This window comes from Dipodomys merriami, unplaced genomic scaffold (assembly GCF_024711535.1).
Source record: "Dipodomys merriami isolate MVZ:Mamm:240054 unplaced genomic scaffold, mDipMer1.0.p SCAF_4, whole genome shotgun sequence".
Taxonomy (NCBI): domain Eukaryota; kingdom Metazoa; phylum Chordata; class Mammalia; order Rodentia; family Heteromyidae; genus Dipodomys; species Dipodomys merriami.
This window is the reverse complement of record NW_027205603.1, coordinates 60,301,985-60,322,784: the sequence shown is the minus strand read 5'-3', so window position 1 is coordinate 60,322,784 and position 20,800 is coordinate 60,301,985. Positions and strand designations below refer to the sequence as shown.

At 43.7% G+C, this 20,800-nt stretch overlaps 1 protein-coding gene across 2 annotated transcripts in view; it reads left to right on the top strand.

Moving 5' to 3' along the window:
* The first annotated feature begins 9,518 nt into the window (after positions 1-9,518).
* Positions 9,519-20,800, top strand: part of Virma (vir like m6A methyltransferase associated) — a 73,493-nt gene continuing 62,211 nt past the window's right edge. For both annotated transcript variants that reach the window (XM_069991081.1, XM_069991080.1), the window contains exons 1-2: positions 9,519-9,663; positions 13,816-13,931. In XM_069991081.1, the coding sequence (XP_069847182.1) occupies positions 9,601-9,663; positions 13,816-13,931 (179 nt within the window). In that variant the 5' untranslated portion in view covers positions 9,519-9,600. The remainder of the gene's footprint in view (positions 9,664-13,815; positions 13,932-20,800) is intronic.

Sequence of the window (20,800 nt, the reverse complement as noted above, 5' to 3'; positions counted from 1 at the left end):
TCTTAAAGACATTGGACAGCACATGAAGACTTGGGTGTCAACCGTGACTGCATGATATGAAGAACCTGACTACAGTTTGTCCTCCTGTCTGCAAATGAATAGGCCCAGAAAGGTGTAAGAGACTCTGATTGAATGAATGGACATAAAAAAATCTTCTTGTTCAGAACAAGTTGACTATGGTAACTGATCTTTGCAGTTAAAATATAAAACTATTTGGAAAGTTTGAAATGTCTTGTGGTTATCATGTGCCCTTATGTCTGTGGTATTTGGCTTCTGGGAGTGTTGGTGTAATGATAAATAACATCAAACTCCACTTTCTAGCAAGTGTTAATTGTAAGGGGAATATGTCTGAAATAGCAGTCATTTCTGTTTACATTTTTGTGTTCAGAGTATATTTGTGAAGAGTCTTCTACAATTAGTTATGTTTTGCAGAAATCAGCAAACAACCACGGTGACGTTTAAGCACAGGACCCAGGACCGGTCATCAGTTCTTTATTTTAAATAAACATACCAATTGAGAAAAAAGAAAAAGAAAAAGCCAGAAGTGGGACTGTGGCTCAAGTGGTAGAGCACTAGCCTTGAGCTGAAATGCTGAGGGACAGTGCCCAGGCCCAGAGTTCAGGCCCCACAACTGACAAGATAAACAAACAAACAAACAAACCTTAACTATTATATTAAATAAATCAGGTAAAAATGGATAAAAATGGGTCTGGGAATGTGACTCAGTGGTAGAGTGCTTGCCTCACATGCATGAGGCCCTGGGTTCGATTCCTCAGCACAACATAAGCAGAAAAAGCCATAAGTAGTGCTGTGTCTCAAGTAGAGCCTTGAGCTGAAATGCTGAGGGACAGTGCCCAGACCCAGAGTTTAGGCTCCATGACCAACCAAAAAAAAAAAAAAAAAGGATAAATACTGTATGATTGTATTTCTGTGAAGTGCTTGGAGCAATCAAATGCATGGGGATGACAAGCAGAATCATGGTTTCCAGGAGCAAGTGGAATGGGATTTGTTTAATGGGTAGTTTCTGTGTTGCAGTAATAAATTCTCATGGAAAGCAATAATGACTACACTTTTTTTTTTTTTTTTGGGGTCCGGTTGTGGGGCCTGAACTCTGGGCTTGGGCGCTGTCCCTCAGCTCTTCAGCTCAAGGCTAGTGCTTTACCACTTGAGCCACAGTGCCACTTCCGGCTTTTTTCTTTTTGCTTATGTGGTGCTGAGGAATCAAACCCAGGGCCTCTGGCATGCAAGGCAAGTGCTCTACCACTGAGCCACCTTCCCAGGCTATGGCTGCACATTTTTTGTCATTGAATTGTACAATTAAATTGACTGAACTGATAAATTCTGTTGAATGTATTTTACCACACACATAAATGTGTACCGTTGGTCAACCCAAATTTGGTTCCTCTACATTGTCTTTTCCAGGGGCTGAGAAGGTGGCTCAGTGGTAGAATGCTTGCCTTGCATGCATGAGGCCCTGGGTTCAATTCCTCAGCACCATATAAGCAGAAAAAGCCAGAAGTGGCACTGTGGCTCAAGTAGTAGAGTGCTAGTCTTGAGCTGAATTGCTGAGGGACAGGGCCGAGGCCCAGAGTTCAGGCCCTATGACCAACAAAAAACAAAACAAACAAACAAAAACAACACAAATAATGTGTCTTCTCCAAATGAGAGTCATCTTTGGGCTTTCTGAATCAGCTTTGTGTCTGTACCAACTCTAGGGCTTGGAAGAGAATGAGCATTGCTTCAATGAGTTCCCAGTCAGCCAAGAGAAGTCATCAATTATTTATGCCTCCTATGGTATAGGGCTTATGGTCATACTATTTTCTGCAATAATTAAGGGGGCTGGACTCCTTGGGAAAGAAGCGGGCTGAGTATAGACACAGGGGAATGTTAAGACAGAAAGTTCATCTGCATTCTTTTTGTTGTTGTTGTTGTCATTGTGGGCTTGAATTCAGGGCCTGAGTGCTGTCTCTGAGCCCCTTAGTGCTAAAAGCTAGCACTTGAGCCACTTTTGGTTTTTGAGTGGTTAATCAGAGATAAGAGTCTCACAGGGATTTTTCTGCCTGGGCTGTCTTTGAACAAGATCCTCAGCTCTCAGTCTCCTGAGTAGCTAGCATTATAGGCGTTATAGCATATAGCTAGCATTATGAGCCTCTAGTGCAGGGCTTCTGCGTTCTTAAGTTCTTAAGACCTCAAAGTGTTTACTGTACAAGGTGCAGCACTCAATCTGACAATAAATCAAACTTATTTCTATGGCTTTTTTTCCTTTGTCCGTCCTGGGCCTTGAACTCTTGCCCTGGGCACTGTCCCTCAGCTCTTTAGCTCAATGCAAGCACTCTACCACTAGAGCCACAGCACCACTTCATGTTTCCTGGTGGTTAATCAGAGATAAGAGTCTCACAAGTACTTTCCTGCCTGGGCTGGCTTTGAACTGTGATCCTCAGATCTCAGCCTCCTGAGTAGCTAGGATTACAGGTGTGAGCCAAAGGCGCTAGGCAGATAATTTCTTTATGGAGCCTTTAAAGAGAATCTAGAAAGCAGGATAGATAGATAGATAGATAGATAGATAGATAGATAGATAGATAGATAGATAGATAGAGAAGCCAGACAGATATTGGTGGTTCATGACTGTAATCCTAGCTACTCAGGACGCTAAGATCTGAAGATCATGATTCTAAGACTACTGGGGTAGGAAAATTGATAAGACACTTATCTCCAATTAATCACTAGAAAACAAGAAGTGGAGCTGTGGCTCAAAGTGGTAGAGTCGACAGAGTCTAGGCTCCAAGTTCAAGCCCTAGCATCCCCCCCCCAAAAAAACAAACAAACAAAAAACAGAGCAGGGTATTGGTGGCTTGCTGATGGCTTGAGAATTTCTATTTGAATGAATGGTAACAGAAGCACATTATCTGTGTGAAAAGCTGAATGTGTTTTGTTTTTTAAACTATAGAATCTACTTAGTGTTCTCTACACACAAGTTGTAGTTAGAATTGGGATCCTGGTAATCACTTCTATTTGGAACACTCCCTTAGTCATACTGACCTCTTAACTACTTTGGTGAAACATCAGACAGGAAAATTCCTTAGGCATTATGACACTTCAGGAAATTAGGACTGGGTTGCCTTAAGCAATTTAGGTATGCTTTTGGATTTCAATCAGGTCAAAAGCAATGTTTCAACGCTGCGGAGGTATTGCTGATAAAATAGTCACAGTTTAGACTCCTCCTGCTGGCCATACCAAGTCAAGACAGTGAGCTTCATTTGCAGAATTACAGTTTGGTGGTTTGTTACAACTCTCTGGCCTTTTTGTTAAATTCTCAGATGATCCTTTACATCATAGAAAACATAGCTGAGGTCTTTTGTTTTTGGTTCAAGAATTCTGTCTAGAGCTGAGCGCCAGTGGCTCACACCTGTAATCCTAGGTTCTCAGTAGGCTGAGATCTGAAGATCACAGTTCAAAGCCAGCCTGGGCAGGAAAGTCTGTGAGACTCTTACCTCTAATACACCACCAGAAAACCAGAAGTGGCGCTCTGGTTTAAGTGGTAGAGTGGTCTCCTTGAGCTAAAGAGCTCAGGGACAGCGCCCAGACCTAGATTTCATGCCCCATGACCGCCCCCCCCAAATAATAATAATTTTGTCTAGAAATGAGAATAATATCAGCATCTTTACTTGAAAGTAGAATATTCAACAAAGATAAAGCATAAGAAAATAAAACATTTAGGGAATTTAGGAAGGAGGTCAATATTAGTCAGTGGAATCAGTAAGAGCCACTGTAAGATACAAACAAAAACTAGAGCTCTGGAAGCAAAGAAATCCTACTGTTACATGTTTCCAAATATTTAACAGACTTTAAAGACATCCCTTTAATTTTGTGCTTTAAGTAATAAGCTACGTGAGTCTAGGATGTTCTTTGCTTGTTTGGTTATAACAACATCTTTCCAACAAAGCCCTGCTGGCTTTGAACTCATAATCTTTTTGCCTCAATATCTAGAATTCCAGGCATGCTCCACCACACCTGTTTAGTATGCCCTTTTAAGATAAAATAGATATCTACTTGTCTGGAATGTTAGATCTCTTTCAACTATTGCTGGAATCTTATTATTCTTTCCTACACAGAAAAATGAGTGGTGGGAGAATGATGGAAGGTATGATATTGATCAAGATGCATTGCACTCATAAATTAACATTTTAAATTGAAACCCTTTGTACAGCTACTTAAAGATAACAATAACTGGGCTGGGAAGGTGGCTCAGTGGTAGAGCGCTTGCCTTGCATGCATGAGGCCCTGGGTTCAATTCCCCAGTACCACATAAGCAAAAAGAAAAAAAAGCCGGAAGCAATGCTGTGGCTCAAGTGGTAGAGTGCTAGTCTTGAGCTGAAGAGCTGAGGGACAGCGCTCAGGCCCAGAATTCAGGCCCCACAACCGGACCCCCCCCCAAAAAAAAGATAACAATAACAACAACAATAATAAAACAGCCTTATGGAATGCCCTGGTGAAACTCAAGTGCCAAACTAAAGTGGCCAGGGGAGGTAAAAACCAAAAAGTATTCTTATGACAGGCCAGTGTGCTTTGCTAGTTAGAGTTCATCAAGAAAAGTGGCTTGGGCAGTGTCCAAGTTGAGACAAGGAGGAACTGGCTGTAATAGGTACATGCAGTGTCGCCATGGCAAGTCCTTGTGAACCTGCTTCCTTCAGAGGATCTGTAATTAGTCCTGCAGAAAGTACTACCAGCTGCAGCATTCCCTTTCTGACCCAGTGGTGTTAGGTTGATATATGCAGTCTAGCATTAGAGCTTCCTACACATAGTTTGTTTTTTGTTTTTGTTTTTGTTTTTTGTTTTTGTCCATCATGGGGCTTGAACTCAGGGCTTAGGTACTGTCCCAGAGCTTTTTCTGTCAAGGCTAGTAGTGCTCTACTACTTTGAGCTACAGGGTCACTTCTGGTTTTCTAGTGATTAATTGGAGATAAGAGTCTCACAGATTTTCCTGCCCAGGCTGGCTCTAAACCAGATCTCCTGAGTAGCTAGGATTACAGGCATGAGCCACTGGCACCTAGCTTATTTTTCAAAGAACTGACATTACAAGTTTATTAGAAAAACAGGAAGGAATTGAGACCTATGCAACTTACATATGGCAGGGTATCTTCCTGACAAAATATGGGCTGGGGCTACAAACAAATGAGGAAATAAGGATCTTTGGCCCCAGAATCTTATAAGAAACAGAATGCAGACTCATCTTTAAGGACTCCAGTTCTCCCTATTTAACTGAGGGCTAGTCTCTGAGAGGACAGAACAAGATGGTTGAGATGGGCTAAAGTGCTGTCTTCCCGTGTCATGTCTGTCACATGTTCTTTTTTTAAAAAATACATTTTTATTGTGAAAATACTGTACAGAGGGGTTACAATTACACGAGTATGTCACATGTTCTTTACCGCATTTTTTTTTCTAACCAACTTTCCTATCTTTATTTATTCTTCTCTTGTCGAACTGGGGTCAACTTAGTTGCACTAAATTTCTAGTAACACTGGTTCCTCTTCCCATAAATCCCAAATCCCAAATCCAGTATTACAGGCCTTTCTCTCTCTCTCTCTCTCTCTCTTTCTTTCTTTCTTTTCCCTTCCTTCCTTCTTTCTTTTCTTTTTTTGTTGGTTGTGGGGCTTGAACTTGTGCCTGGGCACTGTCCCTGAGCCTCTTTGTGCTCAAGGCTAGTGCCATACCACTTGAGCCACAGCACCATTCCCTGTTTTTGAGTGGTTAATTGTAGATAAGAGTCTCATGGAGACTTTTCTGCCTGGGCTGGCTTTTAACGATGATCTTCAGCTCTCAGCCTACTGAGTAGCTAGGATTATAGGCATGAGCCACTGGTGCCAGGCCCAGAGTTATGGTTTTATACAAAGCTTCCCCTAATATCCCATTTGTTTTTCTTTTTCTTTCTTTCTTTCTTTCTTTTATTTTTTTTTTGTCAGTTGTGGGGCCTTAACTCTGGACCTGGGTGCTGTTGCTCAGCTCTACAGCTCAAGGCTAGAGCTCTACCGCTTGAGACACAGCACCACATCTGGCTTTTTCTGCTTATGTGGTGCTGAGGAATTGAACCCAGGGCCTTGTGCATGCAAGCAAGCATTCTACTACTGAGCCACCTTCCCAGCCCCCCTATTTGTTTTTCTATACAAGAACCATTTGTCTACTTCCAAGCACCTCTTAATTTTTAAGTGCATTTATTGGTTTGTGTCTTAGTTCTTTGAGTTGCTGAAACAAAAAACCATACATGAATAGGATAAAAGCAATAGAAATTTAATTCTCAACATTTTGGAGCCTAGAAGTCCAAGGTGAAGACACAGTTTCAATGTCTGGTGAGTGCCTACTTTTGTACATATGTGAAGCCCAAACAAAATGTAATATAGGGGAAGGGGGAGGGCAGAAATAGGGTGGGGGATGGGAGATGGGAAGGGATGGGAAGGGGAAACAAAGGAGGAGGCAACAATGCTTGATAAGAAATATACTCATTATCTTGCCCATGTAATTGTAACCCCTCTATATGGTATTTTCACAATAAAATAAAAAAAAATCAAGGTGACTTAAAAAAATGTAATATAGCCATTTTAGATTTAGATTCCATCCTATTAAGGCAGTATAACTGAAACTACAGGAACTGTTTCAGCAACTCCCCTTGAGCCCAAATTCCAGGAACAATCAATCCCCTTTACAGTAAATTCCACTAACTACAGCTAAGTTCCAAATGTTCCTGAAAGATAGAGACCACTTGGTCCCAGCTCAGATAATCTGCTTTAGCCAATTATTTTGAAAAGCATTAGCCCCATGAACCAGCCAACCCCCAGTCCCTGGTCGGTTCCCACCACTGGTTATGCTAATCATCTCTTAGAATTATTTTATGAATTTCCTGCGGTGTGATATGATTTGCTACATGATGCTATGGTATATAGAATGCCCCTGAAACCCTATAAAAACCCTGCTGAAGGAAGGGTCATGGCTCTGAACTCTGACCTACTGCGTTGTGGTGACGGTTGTGAGTCCAGGCTTGGGCTTGTAAAATAAATGACTTACATCGGTATAGGCTCCTTGGTGGTTGTTGGGGATCCTTATCTGGGCATAAGACATAGATGAACATTTTCTTTTTTTGTTGGTCATGGGGCTTGAACTCTGGGACTGGGTACTGTCCCTCAGCTCTTTAGCTCAAGGCTAGTGCTCTACCACTTGAGCCACAGCATCACTTCCAGTTTTCTGGTGGTTTATTGGAAATAAGAGTCTCATGGACTTTCCTGCTGGCTTTGAACCATGATCTCCAGATCTCAGCCTCCTGAGTAGCTAGGATTACAGGCCTGATCCACTAGTGCCCAGCCTATTTATGGTTTTTGAGTGGTTAATTGGAGATCAGAGTCTGCCCCAGCTGCCTTTGAACTGTGATCCTCATATCTCGACCTCCCGAGTTCCTAGGATTACAAGTGTGAACCTTTTATTTTTATTTTATGTCATCATGGGGGCTTGAACTCTGGGCCTGGGCACTGTCCCTGAGCTCTTCAGCCCAAGGCAAGCACTCTACCACTTGAGCCACAGCACCACTTTCCTTTTTCTGCCAGCCCAGGCTGGCTTTGAACCACGATTGGTTTTTTTATTTTTTGTTTTGACAGGTCTTGCTAGTCTTTTAGGCCATGTTAAATCATATTTACATTGATAAAATATTGCATTTTTTCTTTACATTTATAAAGTATAAAAGGTTGGTTATGTTGTGGTTATAAAGTGTTGCAAAAGGTTATATTGTTGATTTATCATTGCTGGAAATAGTGTAATTTAAAGTAACATTCTAAACAGGTGTGTTGCCATATGCCTAGGCTACATAGCAAGATCCTGTCTCAAAAACAAAGTAAAAATTAAACTGAAGAACATGAACAACCAAGTCCTGGTGGCACATGCTTGTAATCCTAGCTACTCAGGAAGCTGAGATCTGAGATTTGTGGTTACAAATTAGTCTGGCCAGGAAAGTCTGTAAGACTCATCCAATTAAACCACCAAAATGCTAGAAGTAGAGTTGCAGTTCAAGTGACTGAGTGCTAGCATTGAGTAGAAAAAACTAAGGGCCTGTAAACTCCCAGTACAACATGTGCATGGACACATGAGAGAGAGAGGGAGGGAGGGAAGGAGGGAGAGAGGGAGAGGGAGAGGGAGAGGGAGAGGGAGAGGGAGAGAGGGGCAGAGATAGAGACAGAGACACACACAGAGGGGGAAATATGTGAAATATGTTGGTTACTTTGTGGCAAGAACAGTTAAAAAAATCAGCAGGAGAGAGATGTTGGTTACTTTCTGGCAAGAACTGTTAAAAACTCAGCAGGTGGGAGAGAGAGAAAGAGAGGGAGGGAGAAAGAGGAGAGAGAGAGAGGGAAGAGGGAGAGGGAAGGAGGGTGCAAGAGCCAGAGGGAGAGAGGGGCAGAGATAGAGACAGAGACACCGAGAGAGACGGGAAATATGTGAAATATGTTGGTTACTTTCTGGCAAGAACAGTTAAAATCAGAAGGTGGGAGAGAGAGAAAGAAAGAGAGGGAGGGAGAAAAAGGAGAGAGGGGGAGGGGAGAGAGAGAGAGAGAGAGAGAGAGAGAGAGAGAGAGAGAGAGAGAGAGAGAGAGAGAGAGAGAGAGAGAGAGAATATTACAATTTTATTTGCTATTTCCAAAGTATTCTCCCAAGGACTTGTGACAATTCAGTCGCTCTCTCTTTAATATTTGAGAGAAACTTTTTTTCACTTTACTTTCTTTGTATATTCATGAACTTTCACTTATACAATTCTTTGAATTTTATGTGTTATACTCCTCATCATCAGCGATGGGTTAGGTATTGTTCCCTTCTTTTTTCTTCTTTTTTGATGCTGGTTCTGAAGCTTGAACTCAGAGCCTGGGCGCTGTCCCTGAGCTCTTCAGCTCAAGGCTAGCGCTCTACCACTTCGATCTGTAGCCTCACTAACGATTTTCTGGTGGTTCACTGGACTTTGCTGCCCGGGCTGGCTTTGAACCGCGATCCTCAGATCTCGGCCTCCTGAGTGGCTAGGATCACAGGCCGGAGCCACCGGCGGCCGGCCCGTCGTTTTTCACGTTTTACTGATGAGAAAACAAAGTCTCGTTTACTGAGACAAGTTTCTTCTTTTTAAAAATAATGTCTTTTCAGATTCACTCAAGCCATCTCTTTTTGCTTCTCAAACTGGACATTTTCTTTGTGGGGAGGGACAAAAGGGGCCCAGGTACCCCGAGTTGGGGGTGTGCCCCTCTCCACGCAACCAAAGCCGGCTCCACCCACCGCCTCCGAGACCGGGATGGCAGGGTACCGCGCTCCCACCACGGGGTTTGGGCCGCTGGTGACTCCGTAGCCCACATCCCCCTCCCGCTTCCTTGCTCTCGCTGTCGTGCGGGAGCGCCCAGCGCCGCGCTGGAGAGGGCCGGGTCAGCGACTTCCGGCGGCAAGGCGCGTTGGGATAGGTGGAGGCGTGCGGCGCGAGCGCGGCGATCACCGGAAGTGCTGTCGTTTCTCCCGCGGCAGGACCGCTGCCTTCCAGGTTGGAGCGTTGCCCCGGAAGTGCTCCCCTTACCCTAGCCAGCGGCAAACATGGCGGTGGACTCGTCCATGGAGCTGCTATTTTTAGATACTTTTAAGCATCCGAGCGCTGAGGTAAGGCTTGGCCGCTTGGTTCCGACGCCGTTTGCGGCTCTGGAGGCTCTCGCGCACAGCACGGAAGCCGTTAGGCGTCGTGGGCTCTTCGTCTGGTGCGGGTCGCCAGTTCTGCCCGTACACACCCCGCTCCCTCAGCTTGCGTGTAGCGGCGCCGCGGCGGCGGCCGGCCCGCCGTTCTCCGCCTTTACGGCCCCCCTGCGGCTTCGGCTGCCCTGAGGTCGTGCTGGCATCGGGGTTTTCTTCGTTGTCGTTGTTGCTTTTATTTTGTCCTGTCCGCCTCGGGCCTCGAGGACTGTGGGGGTCAAGAGGGAGCCTGGGCCTCTGGTGCTTGACAGGGGCCGGGGTCCGAGCAGTGCGCGCCGGCTTCGTGGACTGCCAGCGGGGGCGTCTCTACCATCCCCTCTTAGACCCCTTCTTCCGACGGGAGTCATAGGGCTCTCAGTTGTTCGCGTCCTGCAGTTCCTCACGACACTTTAACACTCTTGGGGGGCGGGTAGGGGGTGTCACACATTAGGGCCCGAGATACTTTTATCTCTCTTTTTTTTGGGGGGGGGGTGGAGGAGTACTTGGAAACAGCGAGAATTGTTATCAAAATTGGCCTCAAAAAGGCAGATATATGGTCGATTTGAGGGTCTCGCATGGGTGGGGTGTCGTGGAAAAGCCTTCCTAAAGTAACGAACGATTCCCGCTCCTCTGAATGCGTGAGATCCTTAACTATAGGTTGTTAACTATAGATTGTAATTTAAAGGCGTAAACAGATAAATCGAGGGGCTGGGAAGGTGGCTCAGTGGTAGAGCGCTTGCCTTGCATGCCTGAGGTCCTGGGTTCGATTCCTCAGCACCACATAAGCAAAAAGAAAAAAGCCGGAAGTGGCTCAAGTGGTAGAGGGCTAGCTTTGAGCAGAAGAGCTGAGGGACAGCGCCCAGGCCCAGAGTTCAGGCCCCACGACTGGACCCCCCCCCCAAAAAAAAAAAAAACAGATAAATCGAAAACAACAATAAAAAAGCAACTCTCCTTTGTTCGTCTTAATATAAACAGTTTACAGAAAGGTTCTTTCTTCGAAGATTCTTTCTTTCTTTTTAATTTGTTTTGAGCCTGTACTGGGACTTCAATTGGGAGCCTGGGCATGGTCCGTTAGCTTTTTCTTTAGCTCAAGATTGGCTCTATAGGGGCTGAGAAAGTGGCTCAGTGGTAAACCGCTTGCCTCACATGCATGAGGCCCTGGGTTCTATTCCTCAGCACCACATAAACAGAAAAGACCAGAAGTGGCTCGGTGGCTCTAGTGGTAGAGCGCTAGTCTTGAGCTGAAGAGCTGAGGGACAGCGCCCAGGCCCAGAGTTCAGGCCATACAACCAACAACAACAACAAAAAGATTGGCTCTATGCCCCTTGATCCACACTTCCACTTTAGCTTTCCATGTAACTAATAGTAGAGATGAAAGCCAACTATAGAGGAAGTAGGTATTTTTGGGGAAGGCACATGATGATTTTTTTTTTGTGTGTGTGTATGCCATCAAACTCAAAACCAGACTTTTCTGTTATCATCAGTGGTCCCATTTATTCTGTAGTCTAAAAGTAGAATTTTGATTTTTTTTCTTCTTCTGCCGGTCCTGAGGGTTGAACTCTGGACTTAGGTGCTATCCCTGAGTGCCCAAAAGTGCTCAAGCCTAGCATTCTACCACTTGAGTCACCGCTCCACTTCCGGCGTTTTGTGGTTAATTGAAGATAAGAGTCTCATGACTTTCCTGCCTTGAATTTTGATTTTTTTTTATGGCCAGTTCTGGGGCTTGAATCTAGAATCTGGGCACTGTCCCTGAGCTGCTTTTGCTCAAAACTAGCACCCTACTACTTGAGCCGCATTGCCACTTCTGGTCTTTTCTATTTATGTGGTCCTGAGGAATTGAACCCAGGGTTTGGTGCATGGTAGACAATCACTGTGCCACGAAACCACATTCCCACCCTGAAGTTTGATTTTTTTTTTTAAGCCAGGTTAATTAATCAGCAGTACCTTAAATGTTTAGGGAAAACAGAGGTGGCAAAAATCAGAAAGAAAAAAATGAGTCATATGACATCAGGGGATCAACATACCTTGAATTAGTAGGTAGAAATATTCATTTGTGCTAGAAACTGTGTTTTGGTTAAAGTACCAGCATTTGAACCCAAGGCTTTTCTGTTGCTCATTGTGCTTTGTAGTGCTGGCTTTGAACCATGATCCTGCATAGCTTATCCTGAGTAGCGAGGATGACAGGCATAAGCCAAGGCACCTATCTGCTACTAGGTTTGATGTAGTTATCTTTATTTTGTAGATAAATGAATGTGAGAAGTTCAGTGACTACCTTCAAGAGGCATAACTAGATTAAGGTACAGCCAGTTGGATATGGTGGTTCTTATTTATCCTAACACTTAATTAAGAGACCAGGGAAGTTTGACTATTTAATAAGAGACTGTCATTAAATAAAAAAATAGAAATACACTCCATGTTTTTCTGGCTCCAGCTCTGTGTTCCCACCCAACTAACTAAGAAGAAATACATATAAGATAAATTTTTTATATAGATTTGATATTATAACAGCTGATCATGTCTAGTTAAAAAATACCAGAATTCTAGTTTTAGAGAGTAGAGAATGAATGGGACCATTGATGATAATAGTAAAGTCTGGAAATGAGTTTGATGGGAACAAAATAATTTCTTTTTTTTTTTGGTTCCAGTCCTGAGACTTGAACTCAGGGCTTGTGTGCTATCCTGAGCTTTTATGCTCTCCCTCTTTTTTTTTTTTTTTTGTCAGTCATGGGGCTTGAACTCGGCCTGGGCACTGTCCCTTAGCTCTTCAGCTCAAGGTGAGCACTTGAACCAAGATCCTCAGATATCAGCCTCCTGAGTAGCTAGGATGACAGGTGTGAGCCACCAGCACCCAGCTATGCTCTACTTCTTGATCCACAGCTCCATATCCAGTGGTTTTTTTTTGTTTGTTTGTTTTAATCTTTTTTGTCAGTCATGGGCCTTGAACTCAGGACCTAGGTCCTGTCCCTGAGCTCTCTTGCTCAAGGCTTGTGCTTTACGACTTTGAACAGCAGGTAAGAGTCTAATGGATTTTCCTGCCCAGGCTGGCTTCAAACTGATCTTCAGCTCTCAGCCTCCTGAGTCACTAGGATTATGGGTGTGAGCGGCTGGCACCTGGCTGGAACAAAATAACTTGTTTAGTTTTTAATTTTTTCTTCTGTTTAGTACTAGATGCTTGAACAGGGCTTTGTATTTGGTCAGCTTCTGTGCTTGGTTAGTGCTCTACCACTTGAGCCATACCTATATAAACCAACATTTTGATGGTTGTTTTAGAGGTGGAGTTAAGGCTGAGACCTGAGGATTGCAGTTTGAAGCCAGCCTGGGTAGGAAAGTTTGTGAGACTTTTTTTTTTTTTTGTCATGGGGCTTGAAGTCAGGGCCTAAGTGCTATCCCTGAGCTCTTTTGCTCAAGGCTAGTTCTCTGCTACTTTGAGCTACAGAGCCACTTCTGATTTTTTGGTGGTTGATTGGAGCTGAGAGTCTCATGGACTTTCTTACCTGGGCTGGCTTTGAACTTTGATCTCAGCCTCCTTAGTAGTTAGGATTAGTGGTATGAACCATTAGTGCCCAGCCCAGGCAACTCTTTATCTCCATTTAGTCTCAGAAAAGCTGGAAGTGGCACTGTGAATCAAGTGGTAAAGTGCTAGTCTTGAGCAAAAAGTAGCTCAGGGACAGCACCCAAGCACAGAGTTGAAGCCCCAGGACTGACCAAAAAAATTCCAGAAATTCAGGATTTTGAAAGGTACCTGGTTGCAGAGGTTTCAGATAAGGGATTGTGGTTGTCTTTAGTGGGTCTGAGCAAAACATCAATAGAGAGTTAAGTGCATTACAGAATATTTTATGCTAATTGAGGGACTCACAACATGTATTTAATCACATGGACTTTGTTTAGATTTTAGTATTTGGAATCGAACCCAGGGCTTTACACATGCTAGTCAAACACTACAACTGAGCTACATCTCTAGCCTTGGACTTTATTTTAATGTTATTTGTGACATTTGAATGAAGAAAGCTAAAAGATAAGTGTATTTTCAGTTGGAAAAGACTGTTTTACTTATAGTATTTCCATTTCCCCCTTTTCTTTTTAAAGCAAAGTTCTCATATAGATGTGGTTCGCTTTCCATGTGTTGTTTATATAAATGAAGTCCGAGTCATACCCCCAGGAGTAAGAGCCCATAGCAGCCTACCTGACAACAGAGCATATGGGTAAGTTTCTGTATAACTACTTTGACTAAGACTAATATATATTAACGCTGGGAATGAAGGTGTGGCTCAGGTGGTAGAGTGCAGGCCTTGAGCAAAAAAGCTAAGCAAGAATGAGAGGGCCTAAGTTCAAGCTCCAGCACAGGCACTAAACAAAAAACACAATAACAAAAAGAAATGAATATATATTGTGTTGGGGATCAAATCCAGGTCATCATACATGTTAGCCAAGCACTCCTATCATTGACTTGTATCTTCAGCCCAGCATAAAGTGTTTTGACTTGACTTTTCCTTTTTAAAGTAATTCAGGATTAATTTGAGTATTTGGAATTTTTATTTATTTTTTTGCCAGTCCTGGGGCTTGAACTTAGGACCTGGGCACTGTCCCTGAGTTTCTTTTGCTCAAGGCTAGCACTCTACTACTTGAGCCACAGCGCCACTTCTGGCTTTTTCTGCTTATGTAGTACTGAGGAGTCAAACCCAGGGCTTCATGCATGCTAGGCAAGTACTCTACCACTGTGTGTGTATATATATATATTTTTTTTTTGGGGGGGGGTCTGGTCATGCGTCCTAAACTCTGGGCCTGGGTGCTGTCCCTCAGCTCTTCAGGTCAAGGCTAGCGCTCTACCACTGGAGCCACAACACCACTTCCGGCTTTTTTCTTTTTGCTTATGTGGTGCTGAGGAATCAAACCCAGGGCCTCAGGCATGCAAGGGAAGCGCTCTACCACTGAGCCACCTTCCCAGCCCCTAGAAATGTATTTTTATTATTTTCTCTCTCTCTCCCTCTTCCCCTTTCTTCCTCTCTTCCTCTCTTTCTCTCTCCCTCCCTCCTTTCCTCCTTCCCTCCTTCCCTCCTTCCCTCCTTCCCTCCTTCCCTCCTTCCCTCCTTCCCTCCTTCCCTCCTTCCCTCCTTCCCTCCTTCCCTCCTTCCCTCTCCCCCTATTTTTCTTTTCATTTGGTACTGATATTTGAATCCAGGATCTTTTTTTTTTTTTTTTTTTGTTGGTCGTGGGGCTTGAACTCTGGGCCTGGGAGCTGTCCCTCAGCTCTTCAGCTCAAGGCGAGCGCTCTACCACTTGAGCTACAGCGCCACTTCCGGTTTTCTGGTGATTTATTGGAGATAGGAGTCTCACGGTCTCTCCTGCCCGGGCTGGCTTTGAACCGCGATCCTCAGATCTCAGCCTCCTGAGTAGCTAGGATTACAGGCGTGAGCCACCAGCGCCCGGCTGAATCCAGGATCTTTTAGCTACTCTTCCATCCTCTCACCCCCATTTAAAAAATTTTATTGTGACAGGTTTTCACTAATTTACCTAGGCTGACTTTGTTGTTGGTCCTGGGGCTTGAACTCGGGCCTAGGTGCTGTCCCTCTCAGTGTTCAAGTAGCACCTTGAGCCACAGTGCTACTTCTGGTGTTTTGGTGTTTAATTGGAAATAAGTCTCAAGGAATTTTTTGTCCAGATTGTTTTTCTTTTTTTTTTTTTTTTGGTCATGGGGCTTGAACTCTGGGCCTGGGCACTGTCCCTGAGCTCTTCAGCTCAAGGCTAACACTCTTATCACTTTTATTGGAGATAAGAGTCTCACGGACTTTTCCTGCCCAGGCTGGCTTTGAACCGCAACCCTCAGATCTCAGCCTGTTGAGTAGCTAGGATTACAGGTGTGAGCCATCGGTACCTGGCTCCAGACTGGTTTTGAACTGTGATCCTCATTTCTCTGCCTCCTGACTAGTTAGGATTAGAAGTGTGAACCACTGGCTGCTTTCTTTTTTGTAAGTTCTGTGTGATAAAAAATGTAAGATTATTAGAGCTAACAGAGTGTCTCAAGTGGTAGAACACCTGGCTAACAAGTATGAGGTATTGAATTCAAACCCCACTACTACGAGGAAAAAAAAAGTTAAGAGATGGAGGTATAGATAACTTTAAGAGCCGACATCAAAGAGAGGAATGTGATCTTTATTATAACACGAATAATCATTATTTTCCAATTTTAATTACATAGGTTAGAGATACTAGCTTATAGCCTAGGTATTAGCTTTATATATTAATGTATTTCATTTTATTAATGTTATGAATAATTTCTATTATGTGAAAAAATTACTTATAAGAATTATGGAATAGATTCAAAGTTAAAGAGTTCTAATTATAAGAAAGTTATTTATAAATAACTTAAAATTTGTAAGTAAGTTTATATGTAAAATCTTCAGAGCTGCCATTTAAAAATTAAAATGAAACTAAGGATTTTTCATTAATGCTTATGATATGTTTAAGAAAATTAAAAGTTGGGTGCTGGTGGCCCACACCTATAATTTTAGCTGCTCAGGAGGTTGAGATGAGGATTGTTGTTTAAGGCCTTGGATGGAGAAAGTCCATGTATCTCTTTTTTTTTGGGGGGGTCCGGTCGTGGGGCCTGAACTCTGGGCCTGAGTGCTGTCCCTCAGCTCTTCAGCTCAAGGCTATTGCTCTACCACTTGAGCCACAGCCCAACTTCTGGCTTTTTCTTTTTGCTTATGTGGTGCTGAGGAATCGAACCTAGGACCTCATGCCTGCAAGGCAAGTTTTCTACCACTGAGCCACCTTCCTAGCCCCCCATGTATCTCTTATCTCCAATAAACTACCAAAAACAAAACAAAACAAAAACCTGGAAATGGAGCTGTGACTCAAGTGGTAGAATTCTATTCCTTGAGCAAAAGAAACACTGGGACAGTGCCCAGGCCCTGAGTTTAAACTCCACGACTGACCAATACACAAAAAGAAGAAAATTGAAGCAAGGCACTGGTGGCTCGTGCCTATATAATCCTAGCTACTCAGGAGGTTGAGATCTGAGGATCACAGTTCAAAGCCAGCCAGGGCAGGAATGTCCGTGAGACTCTTCTTACAAAAATCTGGAAATGAAGCTGTGGCTCAAGTGGTAGAGAGCTAGCCTGGAACACAAAAGCTCAGGGACAGTGTCCAAGCCCAGAGTTTAAGCTCCAGGACTGGCAAAAAGAAAATTAAAACTTTTATCTTCATCCTATACATTTTCCTCACACTTATCAGACAAAAGGAAATAAATGTGTATAAAATGGAAAAGATGGAAAATAATAGTATATCCAATAGCCTTTTCTGGTTATACTGTTTTGGTCAGGAAGGTCTATTGGTTATCTTTTTTATGCAGTCGTGGGGCTTGAACTCAGGGCCTGGGTGCTCAGTTCCACTTCTGGTTTTCTGGTGGTTAATTGGAGATAAGTCACATAGACTTTTTTTGTTGTTGTTGTTGGTTGTGGGGCTTGAACTGAGCCTTGGCGCTGTCCTTGGACCTCTTTGTACTTAAGGTTAGCATTCTACCACTTGCCACAGCACCACTTCCAGTTCTTGAGTGATTAATTGGATAAAAGTCCTATGGGAACTTTTCTGCTTGTGTTGGCTTCAAACTGCAATACTCAGATCTCAGCTTCCAGAGTAGCTAGGATTACAGGTGTGAGCCACCAATATGGGGCTCTCATAGACTTTTCAGCCTGGGCTGGCTTTTTTTTGGTCAATTGTGGTCCTTGAACTCAGGGCCTGGGCACTGTCCTTGAACTCATTTGCTCAAAGTTTGTGTTCTACCATTTTGAGCCACAGTGCCACTTCTCATTTTCTGGTGGTTAATTGGAGATAAGAGCTTATGGACTTTCCTGCCCAGGCTGGTTTTGAACTGCAGTCCTCAGATCTCAGCCTCTTAAACAGTTAGGATTACAGGCGTGAGCCATCAGCCCCTACCCTGCTTATCTATTTTTTTTTTTTTTGCCAGTCATGGACCTGAACTCTGGGCCTGGGCGCTGCCCTTAGCTCTTCAGCTCAAGGCGAGCGCTTTACCACTTGAGCCACAGCACCACTTCCAGCTTTTTCTGTTTATGTGGTGCTGAGGAATCAAACCCAGGGCCTCATGCATGCAAGGCAAGCACTCTACCACTGAGCCACCTTCCCAGCCCCACAGTGCCACTTCCTGCTTTTTTCTTTTTGCTTATGTAGTGTTGAGGAATTGAACCCAGGGCCCCAGGCATGCAAGGCAAGCGCTCTACCACTGAGCCACCTTCCCAGCCCTTGCTTATCTATTTTTAAAAGTGTAATTATACTCCAGGTACCGGTGGCTCACACCTGTAATCCTAGCTACTTAGGAGGCTGAGAACTGAAGATCACGGTTCAAAGCCAGCCTGGGCAGGGAAGTTTGTGAGACTCCTATCTCAAACCACCAGAAAACCAGAAGTGGCACTGTGGCTTAAGTGGTAGAGTGCTTGCCTTGAGCTGAATAGCTTAGGGACAGCGCCCAGGCTCAGAGTTCAAGCCCCATGACTCACAAAAAAAATATTAAATAATGGACATCATGTATCATCCCTTCTATCATTCTCCCATATCTTTCCCAATCCCATCCATACCTTCAAGTTAAGTGATTCCATATTCCCCTAAGTACATTTAACATTATGACTATTCACTGAACCTTTCACCATTCACCTGCTTCCCCCCTTCACTTTTTATTTCCCCCTAGCAAAACCATGTTTCAGCTTTCTGATATTCACTTTTTATACTGTTCATTAGTTGTTATACTGTTCATTAGGAGTTACACCATTAGAATCCTCCCGTGAATATACCATCCTTCAATTTTATATATATATATATATATATATATATATATGCACATATATATATATGCACATATATATATATATCTCACCCTGTATATGTTTTCATATATGTTTGCAGTTTAGATCTAACTTTCACATATGAGAATAAACACGTGCCATTTGTCTTTCAACCTGATTTACTTCATGTAACATTTTTTTCCCCATAGATTTTTTTGTGTGTGTCTGCTGGTGCTTGAATTAAGGGCTTGGGTGCTATCTCTAAGCTTTTTTCCTCAAGGCTTGAGAAAGTGGAGCCACAGCTCCGCTTACTGGTTTTTGCTGGTTACTTGAAGATAAAAGTCTCATGGACTTTACTGCTTGGGCTACCTTTGAATAGTGATCCTCAGATTTCAGCGTGAATTACAGATGTGAGCCACCAGCATCCAGCTATATTTGCCATTCCATTCATCATTGTAGGGCATCTGGGCTGCTTCCATAAATTGGCTATGGGTGAACAGTGCTGCAACGAACATGGATATGAAAGTGTCATTACTCTATCCTGTCTTGTGATCTTTTGGATAAATATTCAAGAACGATATTTCTGGAAAATGGGGCTTGAATTTGGGGCCTAGGCATTGTCTCTGAGCTTCTGTGCACAAGGCTACCACTTTACCATTTGAGCCACATCTCTGCTAGGATTTTATTATTCATATTCTTGATGATGGCCCCTCTTAGTTGGGTGAGATAAATATCAGAGTTGTTTTGGTTTGTATTTTCTTGACTGCTTGTTTGCTTGTTTGCTTGCTTGCTTGCTTGCTTGCTTCCTTCCTTCCTTCTTTCTTTCCTTCCTTTCTTTTCTTTCTTTCTTTCTTCTTTGGGTCCAGTTGTGGGCCTGAACTCTGGGCCTGGGCGCTGTCCCTCAGCTCTTCAGCTCAAGGCTAGTGCTCTACCACTTGAGCCACAGCACCACTTCCAGCTTCTTTTTTTCTTTTTGCTTATGTGGTGCTGAGGAATCGAGCCCAGGGCCTCAAGCATGCAAGGCAAGTGCTCTACCACTGAGCCACCTTCCCAGTCTTTTTTTTTTTGGTCCGGTCGTGGGGCCTGAACTCTGGGCCTGGGCGCTGTCCCTCAGCTCTTCAGCTCAAGGCTAGCTCTCTACCACTTGAGCCACAGCGCCACTTCTGGCTTTTTGCTTATGTGGTACTGAGGAATTGAACCCAGGGCCTCATGCATGCAAGGCAAGCGCTCTACCACTGAGCTACCTTCCCAACCCGCTTCTTTATTTCTTCATGAATTTCTTTCTTTTTTTTTTTTTTCCGGTCCGGTCGTGGGGCCTGAACTCTGGGCCTGGGCACTGTCCATCAGCTCTTCAGCTCAAGATTAGCACTCTATCACTTGAGCCACAGTGCCACTTCTGGCTTTTTTTCTTTTTGCTTATGTGGTGCTGAGAAATGGAACCCAGAGCCTCATGCATGCAAGGCAAGCGCTCTACCACTGAGCCACCTTCCCAGTCCCCTTCATGAATTTCTTGGCCATTCTTTTTTGTTGTTTCTGTTTTTCATTTTGTGCCGGTCATGAGGTTGGAACTCAGAGCCTGAGTATTGCCTCTGAGCTTTTTTGCTCAGTGGAGCCACAGCTCCACTTCTGGCTTTTTGGTGGTTAGTTGAAGATGAGTCTCACAGACTTTCCTGCGTGGGCTAGCTTTGAACCTTGATCCTCAAGTCTCAGTCTCCTTAGCAGCGAGGAATACAAGTATGAGCCACTGGTGCATAGCTTGTTGGTCATTCTTCTTCTGAAGAAGTCTCTATTTAGTAGCTTTACCCATTTATTTGGGTTATTGATTTTTTGGGAGTTTAGTTTCTTTAACTTGTATATTCTGGATATTAGGCCTTTGTCACATGTGTAGCTTGCAAAAATTTCCTATTCCGGGCTGGGAAGGTGGTTCAGTGGTAGAGCGCTTGCCTTGCATGCTTGGGTTCAATTCCTCAGCACCACATAAGCAAAAAAGAAAAAAGCTGGAAGTGGCACTGTGACTCAAGTGGTAGAGCACTAGCCTTGAGCTGAATGGCTCAGGGACAGTGTCCAGGCCCAGAATTCAGGCCCCACGACCGGACCCCCCCAAAAAAAAAAATCCTATTTCTAAGCTGTCTGTCTAGCTTGTAACTATGTCTTTTTTTTTTTTTTTTTTTTTTTTGAGGATGAATGACTGCTCATGTAACTACTAGAAATATTTTTGCAGGGGGTTAATGTTCTAACACAATAAAAGGATTAATGGAATATTACAGATATAAGAA